At 51.6% G+C, this 13105-nt stretch overlaps 1 protein-coding gene across 1 annotated transcript; it reads left to right on the top strand.

The window, feature by feature from the left end:
• Window positions 1-7867: 7867 nt before the first annotated feature.
• WBP2 (WW domain binding protein 2) lies at window positions 7868-12644 on the top strand. Its single transcript, XM_026456783.2, has 2 exons — window positions 7868-8113; window positions 11927-12644. Exons 1-2 carry the CDS (start codon window positions 8055-8057, stop codon window positions 12123-12125), a joined length of 258 nt encoding a protein of 85 aa, XP_026312568.1. The 5' UTR covers window positions 7868-8054; the 3' UTR covers window positions 12126-12644.
• Window positions 12645-13105: the final 461 nt, after the last annotated feature.

Here is a 13105-nt window from a genome sequence, read left to right as displayed (position 1 = left end):
TTTTTTTTTTTGAGACGGAGTCTTGCTCTGTCGCCCAGGCTGGAGTGCAGTGGCCGGATCTCAGCTCACTGCAAGCTCCGCTTCCCGGGTTCCCGCCATTCTCCTGCCTCAGCCTCCCGAGTAGCTGGGACTACAGGCGCCTGCCACCTCGCCCGGCTAGTTTTTTGTATTTTTTTAGTAGAGACGGGGTTTCACCGTGTTAGCCAGGATGGTCTCGATCTCCTGACCTCATGGTCCACCCGTCTCGGCCTCCCACCAAAGTGCTGGGATTACAGGCTTGAGCCACCGCGCCCGGCCGAGACTCCATTTCAAAAAAAAAAAAGGGTTTGAAGTTTCAAAGTCATTCTATTATTTAGGTGAGAAATAAGCTAAGGGGGGAAAAAAGAGGATGAAAATAACTAAAACTGCTGCCTTGCATCTTGCCAGGGAGAGCCCCTAACTCTGGGAAGGGGGACAGAGAAATATAACAACAGGGAGAGCCAGGCCCTTAAGCACCTCCCCTGCCCCCTCCTCTCCTCCAGCCCTCTGGTGTAGGGGGTCCTTCCAGCCAAGGCTCCTCAGTACTGGGATGAGGACATCTTCAGAGGTCACACCGCCCCTTTCTGGCTTTCTCTGGCTTTGGAGGCTCAGAAGCGGCAATGCACTCAAGCCGTGTATAAACACTCTAACAGCAGGAATTGCTCAGAACAGGCCTTGCAGCTGTGTCTGGGGAAACAGAACTTGACAGAGCCAGGAGGTCCCAGTGGGAACCTCAGGGTGGGGCCCATCTCTATAGCAACCAGAAACAGCCCCAGACACGTGTTGGCCCTGCCTCTGAGGAGGGAGCGGGCAACTTGTGTTCTTGAAATACCCACGACCAAAAAGGACTCACCCAAAATAGCCCACTTTCACATCACCAAACATCACCAACGCCTCACAGGGCATCTGCCACTCTGCAGCAGAGGAACCAACGGGGAGTGGCAGAAAGTTACCATGACTTACCAGGAGTTTTCTTCCTCTCACTGGCATATTAGGAAGAGGACAACTGGCTGAATGAAAAAGATTTGGTGTATCAAGCACAAATTTGTTCCCCAATACTCAGGTAAAAGAAATGTCGCTGGGCGCGGTGGCTCAAGCCTGTAATCCCAGCACTTTGGGAGGCCGAGACGGGTGGATCACGAGGTCAGGAGATCGAGACCATCCTGGCTAACACGGTGAAACCCCGTCTCTACTAAAAAATCCAAAAAACTAGCCGGGCGAGGTGGCGGGCGCCTGTAATCCCAGCTACTCGGGAGGCTGAGGCAGGAGAATGGCGTGAACCTGGGAGGCGGAGTTTGCAGTGAGCTGAGATCCAGCCACTGCGCTCCAGCCTGTGCAACAGACCCAGACTCCGTCTCAAAAAATAAATAAATAAATAAATAAATAAATAAATAAATAAATAAATAAATATCCATTTGGGCAGTTTCCCTAAATCAAGTAAAATGTGATTATAAGCTGCCCTTTGCCAAGAAAGTAGGAAATTCAACTTCAGGCATATGGGGAGGGGCATCTTCCCCCTCAGTAGAATCACTACTATTATTATTATTATTATTATTATTATTATTATTATTTGAGATAGAGTCGTCCAGGCTGGAGGGCACAATCTTTGCTCACTGTAACCTCCACTTCCCAGGTTCAAGCAATTCTCCTGCCTCAGCCTCTGGAGTAGCTGGGATTACAGGCGCCCACCACCATGCTCGGCTAATTTTTATATTTTTAGTAGAGACAGGGTTTCACCATGTTGACCAGGCTGGTCTCGAACTCCCGACCGCAGGTGATCGGCCCACCTTGGCCTCCCAAAGTGCTAGGATTACAGGTGAGAGCCACTACACCTGGCATTATATGGTGATTCCATGGTGCCCAAGGGATGGGAGAGCTTTCTCCCCCGCACCAACTCTGTTGCTCAGGCCGGAGTGCAGTGGCACCATCTCAGCTCACTGCAACCTCCGCCTCCTGGGTTCAAGTGATTCTCCTGCCTCAGCCTCCTGTGTAGCTGGGATTACAGGTGTGCACCACCACACCCAGCTAATTTTCCTATTTTGAGTAGAGATGGGGTTTCACCATGTTGGCCAGGCTGGTCTCGAGCTCCTGGCCTCAAGTGATCCGCCCACTTTGGCCTCCCAAGTGCTGGAATTACAGGCATGAGCCATGCCACCGGGGCCACAGATAGGAGAGCTTCTACTCTGTTCTCTACGGGGTCTGCTGCTCAGATGCCCACCATCCGAGTCCAAGGGCTTCTATTTTTTATTTTTATTTTTGAGACAGAGTCTCACTCTGTCGCCCAGGCTGGAGTGCAATGGCATGATCTCGGCTCACCGCAACCTCCGCCTCCAAGGTTCAAGCGATTCTCCCACCTCAGCCTCCCGAGTAGCTGGGATTACAGACATGCGCTACCACTCCCAGGAGCTAATTTTATACTTTTTAGTAGAGATGAGGTTTCTCCATGTTGGTCAGGCTGGTCTTGAACTCCTGACCTCAGGTAATCCACCCGCCTCAGCCTCCCAAAGTGTTAGGAATTACAGGTGTGAGCTACCACGCCCGGCTCCAAGTGCTTCTAGCTGCAGCTGAGGCCCTACTCCCCTGGGCCAAGCACAGTTTGGGGATGATGCCAAATTCTTGACTCTCAGCTCCAAACCCACTGTATTAATGTGCTAGGGCTGTCATAACAAGACACCACAAACTAGGTGGCTTCAGCAATCAAAATGTATCATCTCAGTGTGGAGACCGAATCAAGGTGTGGGCAGGGTCAACTCCTTCTGAGACTGTGAGAGTGAAACTGTCCCTGGTGCTCTCCTTGCTTCTGGTGGTTTGTTGACAATACGTAGCAATCCGTGTAGCAATCCTGGTAGCTCTCTGCCTCCCTCTGCACCGCCTTTCCCTTGCGTGTGTCTGTGTCCAAGTTTTCCCTTCTTACAAGGGCACCAGTCACGTTGGATTTAGGGCCCACCCTAATGATCTCATCTTAACTAGTGATGTCTTCAACAACCCTATTTCCAAATAAGGTCACTTTCTGAGGTAGTGCAGGTCAGGACTTCAACATGTGAATTTGCGGGGAGACAGAACTCAACGCATAACACCCACCCACCCAACTCAGCTTCATGGTCTGGCTGGGACTCAGAGACACATCTTTTTTTTCTTAATTTTATTTTTTATTATTACTTTTTGAGATGGAGTCTTGCTCTGTCGCCCAGGCTGGCTGGAGTGCAGTAGTGTGATCTTGGCTCACTGCAACCTCCGCCTCCTGGGTTCCAGCAATTTTCTTGCCTCAGCCTCCCAAGTAGCTGGGATTACAGGCACGCACCACCACGCCCAGATAATTTTCGTATTTTTAGTGGAGATGGGGTTTCGTCATGTTGCCCAGGCTGGCCTCGAACGCCTGACCTCAGGTGATCCAACTGCCTGGGCCTCCCAAACTGCTGTGATTACAGGCCTGAGCCAACACACCCAGAGCCACGTTTCTCCATTGCCCACTGCTCCCTGCCAGGCTCTGTCAAAAGGGGGCACTAGAGAGACCTGCAGGGCTGGAGAAGGCCCCAGCTTCCCATCTGCTCACTATTTTTGCCTGTGTTTTACCCAGGAAAGCTGCTTTATCAGGGCAGCTGCAGTTCTTTAGTAGCAGCTGAATCCAGTTTCTACTTTTTCCAACCCTTGCAGAATCAGCTGCCCTGAGCTCCCTTCAGAGGCACCAGCACCAGCACCAGCTGGCCCATGCCCCTCCTCAGAGGGCTGGGTTTTAGTGTCCTGGGGCTCCTCTTTCAATCCTATTATTGTTGTTGGTTTTGGTGTTTTGTTTTGTTTTGTTTTTTGAGATGGGGTCTCACTCTGTCACCCAGGCTGGAGTGCAATGGTGCGAACTCAGCCCACTGAAACCTCTGCCTCCTGGTCTGAAGCAATCCTCCCACCTCTGCCTCCTGAGTAGCTGGGACTACAGGTGCGCTCCACTACACCCGGCTGATTTTTTGTATTTTTAGTAGAGATGGGGGTTTCACCATGTTGGCCAGGCTAGTCTCAAACTCCTGACCTCAAGTGTCCGCCATGAGCCACCACGCTGGCAGCATATTTTTTTTTTTTGAGGCGGAGTCTCGCTGTGTCTCCCAGGTTGGGGTGCAGTGCCCGGATCTCAGCTCACTGCAAGCTCCGCCTCCCGGGTTCACGCCATTCTCCTGCCTCAGCCTCCCGAGTAGCTGGGACTAGAGGCGCCCGCCACCTCGCCCGGCTAGTTTTTTTGTATTTTTTAATAGAGACGGGGTTTCACCATGTTAGCCAGGATGGTCTTGATCTCCTGACCTCGTGATCCGCCCATCTCAGCCTCCCAAAGTGCTGGGATTACAGGCGTGAGCCACCGTGCCCAGCCATGTTTTTTTGTTTGTTTGCTTTTTTTTTTTTTTTTGAGTTTCGCTCTTTTTGCCCACGCTGGAGTGTAATGGCACCATCTCTGCTCACTGCAACCTCTACCTTCCAGATTCCAGCAATTCTCCTGCCTCAGCCTCCTATGTAGTTGGGATTACAGGCGTGTGCCACCATGCCCGGCTAATTTTGTAGTTTTAGTAGAGACAGGGTTTCACCATGTTGGCCAGGCTAGTCTTGAACTCCTGACTCAGGTGATCTGCCTGCCTTGGCTTCCCAAAGTGCCGGGATTATAGGCGCAAGCCACCGAGCCCAGCCCTTGCAGCAATTTTTTTTTTTTTTTTTTTTTTGAGACAGAGTTTCGCTCTTGTTGCCCAGGCTGGAGTGCAATGGTGTGATCTCAGCTCACCGCAACCTCCACCTCCTGGGGTCAAGCGATTCTCCAACCTCAGCCAGGCATGTGCCACCACGCCTGGCTAATTTGGTTTTTTGTTGTTTTTTTTTTAGTAGAGATGGGGTGTCACCATGTTGGCCAGGCTGGTCTTGAACTCCCAACCTCAGGTGATGTGCACGCCTCAGCCTCCTGAAGTGCTGGAATTACAGGCATAAGCCACCGTGCCTAGCCCCCTTGCAGCAATTTTTTAAGATGACAAAATAAAATAGAAAATTTCAGAATAGGCCGGGCACAGTGGCTCAAGCCTGTAATCCCAGCACTTTGGGAGGCCAAGACGGGCGGATCACAAGATCAGGAGATCGAGACCATCCTGGCTACGGTGAAACCCCGTCTCTACTAAAAATACAAAAAATTTGCCGAGCGTGGTGGGAGGCACCTGTAGTCCCAGCTACTTGGGAGGCTGAGGCAAGAGAATGGCGTGAACCCGGGAAGCAGAGCTTGCAGTGAGCGGAGATCACACCACTGCTCTCTAGCTTGGGCAACAGAGCGAGACTCCGTCTCAAAATAAATAAGAAAATAAATAAATAAAATTATAAACAGAAAAACAGGTGACCAGTTCAGCGGCTCAGCTGCCCCAGACCCTGCCTGCTGGTATCTGGGGTAGACCTGCACCCTTTCTTAGCACATTGCTAAGATGTGCTCCGGTGTGGAGAATATGAGCAATCATACTGCAGTGAAAAGGAGAGCTGGAGACAGGCAGACAGGGGTAAAAGGCCAGAGGAGAGGTCTGAGTACTGAGACCTGGGCCTGGGGGGCCTGCAGCTGCTCACCTGGTTCCGCAATAAACGATTGTTGAATCCTTCGGTTTGAGTTTTGAGTTCTGGTACCTTCCGGCCCCAAAGTCATGGGAGCTGTCCAAGAAGTGTGTTCACATGGTCATATGTTTTTATAAAACTGAGAAATTCTGGACATTGTAGCTGAAGCTGGTCAAGCTCGTTATCTCTCCACTGCAACTTCCTCTTCTTGTCATTTCCCCTCCTGTCAGGAGGCCTCACTGTGGCCACAGTATTGTGAATGAATAATTGTGGGGTTTTTTGTTTGTTTCTGAGATAGAGTTTTGTTCTTGTTGCCCAGGCTGGAGTGCAGTGGCTTGATCTCAGCTCACTGCAACCTCTGTCTCCGGGGTTCAAGTGATTCTCCTGCTTCAGCCTCCTGAGTAGCTGGGATTACAGGTGACCACCACCACATTTTGTATTTTTTGTATTTTTAGTAGAGATGGGGTTTCACCATGTTGCCCAGGCTGGTCTCAAACTCCTGACCTCAGGTGATCTCCACCCACCTTGGCCTCCCACAGTCCTGGAATTACAGGCATGTGCCACAAACCCCGACCTGCTTTTGTTTTTTAAATTTATATTTTAAATGCACATAGAAAAAAAAAAAAAAAAACTAAACAGTACCAAAAAGTACAATGCATACTGACATAGTGAGCCACCAATCAACCCCAAATTCCCAGACCCATGCCTCAAAACTGCCAGACATTTTCTGGTGGATCTTTGCAAAAAATTTCTATCTAGATCCTATTTTTTAATACAAATAGAACTATATGTATACAGCATTCTGTGCTTAATAACCCTTGACAATCTTTCCATATCAGCACATAGTCTTTTTTTTTTTTTTTTTTTTTTTTGAGACGGAGTCTCACTCTGTCGCCTAGGCTGGAGTGCAGTGGCTCAATCTCCGATTACTGCAAGCTCCGCCTCCTGGGTTCACGCCATTCTCCTGCCTCAGCCTCCCGAGTAGCTGGGACTACAGGCGCCCGCCACCACGCCCGGCTAATTTTTTGTTTTTTTTAGTAGAGACGGGGTTTCACCGTGTTAGCCAGGATGGTCTCGATCTTCTGACCTCACGATCCACCCGCCTCGGCCTCCCAAAGTGCTGGGATTACAGGCGTGAGCCACCGCGCCCAGCCGACTTAATTCTTTTTAAAGACTGCAGAGATTGCAGACGCCAAAATACATCTAAGCATTGGGGCAGATTTCATTATGACCATCCTTAATCCACTGTACTTGTCCTGCAAGGTCCAACCTGATATTGCACCGGACCTCACAGAACGCTGCGGTTTCCTGATCTTTTCTAGCAGCTTTGTTTCTTCACGTAGGAGACCTCCCTGCTAAGCGAAGTCGAACAGGTGGATCTAGAGGTTGACCACTACGGTCAGGAAAGCAGCTGTCTACTGAAAAGCAAACTCTAATTCCTTAAGATTAACGAGTACCGGAACCACCCAGTGAGGAGTGCAGCCCCCTCTCTCCGCCTCACGGATTCAGCTCGGAGGTGCAGGGGTTTGGTGGGGGGCGGTTAGGGAATGACAGCTGCCCCGTGGAGGACGCCCAGGGCTGGGGCACGAGCTGGCATGAGTCAGTCTTATTCTGTAAGTCCTAGTTATCAGGTTGCCAGTCTCGCGCCGTGCCGAGTCTCACTCAGCCTTCAGTCTCCCGGCCGGGACCCCGCTGGGTGCTCCGGAGGGATCGGCGCCACCGCGAGGCCGGCGAGGAGGCTGCAAGGGGCGCCCGGCCGGCCTGCGAAAGTGGTGGGAGCCAGGCGGGGCACACGGCCTCCCCTCCCTATGCGGGACTCTCCCCGCCCCCCGGACACAGGGCTTGGGGTGGTGAGATGGGTGGCGGGGTGATCCGACGCCGCCATTCCACCGCATCCCCAAGAGCCGGGGCCTCGGGCTCAGCTAAACGCCCCGGAGTCACACAAGCGCCCCATACACGTCTGATGAGTGAACGAAGGCTGCCCATCCACCAGGGGACTGCTCGGCCCTCCCACGCCATGTCCAGGTCGCATTCGGCCAGCCGAACTTCCCTTAACGGTCGGCCTGGTTCCCCAGGCTCGCGCCACTGACAGGACCCGAACTGTTTATTTCTGTACGGCTGAAGACGCGGGGTGGGGATGGCACAAGCCGATTGGTTATGTAAATTGTGGAGCCAATTTCGGCCTATGAGCCAGGAGACTATAAGTTCCAGAATGCATCCTTCCCCCAGCATAGGGAGAGGCCGAGGCTGCGGGAGCGTTGCCTGCTGGGAATTGTAGTCTTCAACTTGTTTGTTACGCAGGCGGAACTGGGGGGAGGGAGTAAACTATTACCACGTGACGTTCGGGTCAGGTGGTTGGGCCAGCCTCCGCGCTGGAGCTGTGACTGGCTGACTCTAATAAGAAGACGCCACTAGGGGCGGGGCGAAGAGGGGCGCAGGCTCACTGCTTTTTGAGTCTCGGGACCCCTGTTGGAGAGACTATGGCGCTCAACAAGAATCACTCGGAGGGCGGCGGAGTGATCGTCAACAACACCGAGAGGTGAAAACACTGCGGAAGGATCCTAGAGGACCGAAGTTCGGCTGTCGAGGGAGTGGGCGGTGGGCGGCGGGCGATGGGGAATAAGCCCCTGAAGGGGGAGCATTGATGGAGTAAGGTTGGGGGGGAACGGCTGGGGGCGGGGTTGGAGGAAGGTGAGTGGGCCGTGGGGGAGGGCCCGGGAGGTTGTGATCAGCTCGGAGGTGGGAGTGGGACGTCTGCATGGGGACCTGGCTTGGGACGACCGGTGGGGCCTAGGGGTGATTCTTGAACCCCTTCCCAGAGTTTTGACTTCAGTAGCTGGGAGGAGCCCCAAACAAAAATAATTGTCACTTATTGGATGGCTACAACGTTACTACGTGTCAGGCTCTGCGCCTTTTCTACCTTATTTAATAAATTCTGTGCAGTACGATCTACTACTGTCCACATTTCACAGGTAGGGAAAGTGGGGGGCAGAAAGGTTAAGTAACTTGCCCGAGATTGCAACTCTGTAAGTAACAGAGATGGCAATTCCAGGAAAGGAGTCTTGACTCCAAAGTTAATAGGATTAACCACCAGCATACAGGCTTCCAGTATGTTCCAGAACCGTTGAGGTTCCAGGTAAGAAACTGAGGTCCCAGAAGTGAAATTAAACAGATGACGTTTGTCAGATGTCTGACAGTTCCTGGCACTGTGTGGATCCGTAAAGTCATTCCCTTGCCTCTCTCTTGAATGCCTGTTGGTTTGAGTCTCCTCCGAAGGCAGAGGTCTCCTAATTCAAGGTTCTTTCCACTCCACCCTCCCCACCCCTTGCTCATTGCATCCTGTCTCTCCTCCAGTCTCTGCCAAGTGAAGCCCTGAATGGCCTTTCTCTCCTTTTGTTCCTTGGGTATTGAAAATCAGACCAGCCAGTTCTGGGTTGAACTATGCCGACCCTGAATTGCCTCTTGAAGGCAGAAGGAGCTTAGGAGGCACCTGAGTCCCCAAAGGAGACATGGTGGAGTCAGAGCCCTGTACCCAGCTGAGGCCAGCATCCAGGTGCCCTGGAACTTGGGAATGTTATGATGAGTCAGAGGAAAATGCCTAGAGTGACCCAGCATGCTCACTTTCCCTCTATCTTACCTGCTCAGAGTCTGATGGGTAATTCCTTCTTTTCTCTGAGCGGTACTTCTCTTTTTTTTTTTTTTTTTTTTTGAGATAGAGGCTTGCTCTGTCACCCAGGCTGGAGTGCAGTGGCACGATCTCAGTTCACTGCAACCTCCGCCTCCTGGGTTCAAGCAATTATCCTGCCTCAGCCTCCCCAGCAACTGGGATTACAGGCACTTGCCACTACACCCAGCTACTTTTTTGTATTTTTACTAGAGACAGGAGTTCACCATGTTGGCCAGGCTGATCTGGAACTCCTGACCTCGTGATCCGCCCTCCTTGGCCTCCGAAAGTATTGGGAATACAGGAATGAGTCACCGCGCCCGACCACTTCTCTTTTTTTAGACCAGTTGTTTCCCACTTACCTTTCCCTAGTCAGAGAAAGTTGTGATATATAGGGGGAGGCAGAAGACAAACAGAACCGTGTGAACCTTTTTATCATGTGATCAGAGACACCTCACACTGTCTTGTTGCATCTCTGTGTGTGAGTCAGTTCCCAGGCCTGGCCAGCTTTTCATGCCATTTGGCAACATCTCTGGGGACTGTTTTTCTTTCTGTCTCTGTGGAACTTTCTGAGACAAGAATGTGTCTATCCTACTGGGCCTTCTACCTGGCTTAGGGCTCAGTCCTGCTAAGTAAGGTGTGCCTTGTTTTAGAAAATGCTTCAGCCTCCTGTCTGAATAAGTTGTGTCTGTAACAATTGAAGTATAAGTCCAGTGTTCAAAATTTGATAATTAGGCTGGGCCTGGTGGCTCACGCCTGTAATCCTAGCACTTTGAGTGGCCGAGGTAGGTGGATCACTTGAGGTCAGGAGTTTGAAACCCGCCTGACCAACATGGTGAAACCCCGTCTCTACTAAATACAAAAAATCATCCGGGCGTGGCCCCAGCTACGTGGGAGGCTGAGGCAGGAGAATTGCTTGAACCCAGGAGGTAGAGGTTGCAGTAAGCCGAGATCATGCCAGAGCACTCCAGCCTGGGCAACAAGAGTGAAACTCCGTCTCATAAAAAAGAAAAAAAAATTGATAGTGAAAATAGTGAACATTACTTTTCAAGTCGTGAACTCCTTTGAGAATGACGGAAGCTGTGGACTGTCCTCTCAGAAAAATGCACATATGACGTATGTGATCATCTCAAGGGCTTCGTGGACCTTCCTGCAAACCCAGCTTAAGAACCCAGGTTTGGCCGGGCGCGGTGGCTCAAGCCTGTAATCCCAGCACTTTGGGAGGCCGAGACAGGCGGATCACGAGGTCAGGAGATCGAGACCATCCTGGCTAACACGGTGAAACCCCGTCTCTACTAAAAATACAAAAACTAGCCGGGCGAGGTGGCGGGCGCCTGTAGTCCCAGCTACTCCGGAGGCTGAGGCAGGAGAATGGCATAAACCCGGGAGGCAGAGCTTGCAGTGAGCTGAGATCCGGCCACTGCACTCCAGTCCGGGCGACAGAGCGAGACTCCGCCTCAAAAAAAAAAAAAAAAAAAAAAAAAGAACCCAGGTTTAAAAAAACCCTGAAGGCGGTCCTATTGTGATCTGTACAGTCATCTCTTAGACATGTTTATATGTTAGGGTTGAAAAACAAACCAGCAAAAACAGAACATCTGTCAAAAGGACTTGAAAGACAATAGAAAAGTTAAGCCAGATCACCTCACCTACTTGAGAGATGGCGGCCTCTCTAGAGCCCTGTAACCCTGCTACCGTGTTGATCATTTGGGGACTGTATAAGCGGGGTTTGGGAAATTTTACAGAACCCTAATCTGCTTGTTTCTTCCATGGCTGCATTAATGGGGTTTGTTTTTGGTTTTTAGTTTTTTTGTAGAGACGGGATCTCGCCACGTTACCCAGGCTGGTCTCAAACTCCTGGGCTCAAGCGATCCACCCGCCTCAGCCTCCCAAATTGCTGGGATTACAGGTGTGGGCTACCGCTCCTAGCCCTATGAATGGCTTTATTAATTTATTTGTTTTTGAGACAGAGCTTCTCTCTCTCTCTTTTTTTTTTTTTTTGAGATGGAGTTTCGCTCTTGTTGCCCAGGCTGGAGTGCGATGGCACGATCTCAGCTCACCGCAACCTCCACCTCCCGGGTTCAAGTGATTCTCCTGCCTTGGCCTCCCTAGTAGCTGGGATTACAGATGCCCACCACCACGCCCCGCTAATTTTGTACTTTTTTAGTAGAGACGGGGTTTCTCCATGTTGCTCAGGCTGGTCTCGCACTCCCAACCTCAGGTGATCCGCCCGTCTCAGCCTCCCAAAGTGCTGGGATTACAGGCACCGTGCCCACCTGGAGCTTTTCTCTTGTTGCCCAGGCTGGAGTGCAGTGGTGCCATCTTGGCTCACTGCAACCTCCACCTCCTGGGTTCAAGCCATTCTCCCTCCTCAGCCTCCTGAGTAGCTGGGATTATGGGGGCCCGCTGCGACTGATTTTTTGGTATTTTTAGTAGAGATGGGGTCTCACCGTGTTGGCCAGGCTGTTCTCAAACTCTTGACCTTGTGATCCACCTGCCTCGGCCCCCCAAAGTGCTGGGATACAGGTGTGAGCCACCGTGCCCGGCCCTATGAATGGTTTGAATGCAGTACTGTTGAGGGATTATGAGAGCTGATGTGCTGGGCAGCTGCTTGGGAGAAAGGCCCAGTGTCTGCATGACATCGCATCTCCATACTGTCTCATCAAGGCTTTTCTCCTTTTCTCATCACAGCATCCTAATGTCCTATGATCATGTGGAACTCACATTCAATGACATGAAGAACGTGCCAGAAGCCTTCAAAGGGACCAAGAAAGGCACCGTCTACCTTACGCCTTACCGGGTGAGTTGCACAGCAGGACAGTTGGTTGAGAGGCTTGTTGCTGTTGGAGGTGACGTGAGTCTTAGTCTTAGGTCCGCCTCAGCCTCATGAGTCAAGTGGCCTCTGAACCGTGGTGAATGTTAGTGCCTCACTCTGCCTGTTTCTCTGTCACATGCTCCTGGATTCCAGAACCACCAGGCTCTTTGTGTAACTGACCTGACCACTGGGCAGTAACCCATGTAAATTCCAGAGCCGCTGCTGCAAAATCTCTATAGAGCTGGATGCAGCCACTGGCATGACTTGGGCCTGGAGGCCAGAGACTATTATTATTAATATTTTGTTTTCTGTGAGAGTAGCCCATGAAGCACTGTGCACATCCAGAGTGAGAAATCTGGTAAACAGGGCACAGTTGCATGGCACAGCCTCTGGACTGGGCAGAGAGCCCGGTACTACCCCGCAGAATGACAAATGCCAGGCTGCAGAATAGGCCTTGCCTGAGAGTTACCCACGTGGACTCTGAGAGGTTGAGAAATACAAACGGATGTTCTTGGAAAATTGCTGCTTGTGGCTACTCAAGGCTTAGACTCAAAGACAGGCTGGTGCAGTGGCTCACGCCTGTAATCCCAGCACTTTGGGAGGCCAAGGCAGACGGACCACTTGAGCTCAGGATTTCGAGACCAGCCTGGGTAACATGGCGAAACCCCATCTTTACAAAAAATATAAAAATAAGCTGGGTGTTGGTGGCACATGCCTGTAGTCCCAGCTACCCAAGAGGCTGAGATGGAGAATATCTGGAGCCGGGAGAGGTTGAGGCTGCAGTGAGCTGGGATCATGCCACTGCACTCCAGCCTGGGCAACAGAGTGAGACCCTGCCCCAAAAAAAGAAACCGGGCACGGTGGCTCAAGCCTTTAATCCCAGCACTTTGGGAGGCCGGGGCGGGCAGATCACGAGGTCAGGAGATCGAGACCATCCTGGCTAACACGGTGAAACCCTGTCTCTACTAAAAGTATAAAAAATTAGCCAGGCGTCGTGGTGGGCGCCTGTAGTCCCAGCTACTTGGGAGGCTGAGGCAGGAGAATGGTGTGAACCC

Source organism: Piliocolobus tephrosceles, chromosome 16 (genome assembly GCF_002776525.5).
Source record: "Piliocolobus tephrosceles isolate RC106 chromosome 16, ASM277652v3, whole genome shotgun sequence".
In the NCBI taxonomy this organism is placed as follows: Eukaryota; Metazoa; Chordata; class Mammalia; order Primates; family Cercopithecidae; genus Piliocolobus; species Piliocolobus tephrosceles.
This window is presented reverse-complemented; position numbering and strand designations above follow the sequence as displayed.

Excerpts from the sequence above, each read along its gene's own strand:
- WBP2 (XM_026456783.2), top strand. The coding sequence starts at position 8,055 with ATGGCGCTCAACAAGAATCACTCGGAGGGCGGCGGAGTGATCGTCAAC. Across the intron at positions 8,114-11,926 it reads ATCGTCAACAACACCGAGAG|CATCCTAATGTCCTATGATC; the intron begins GTGAAAACACTG and ends TTCTCATCACAG.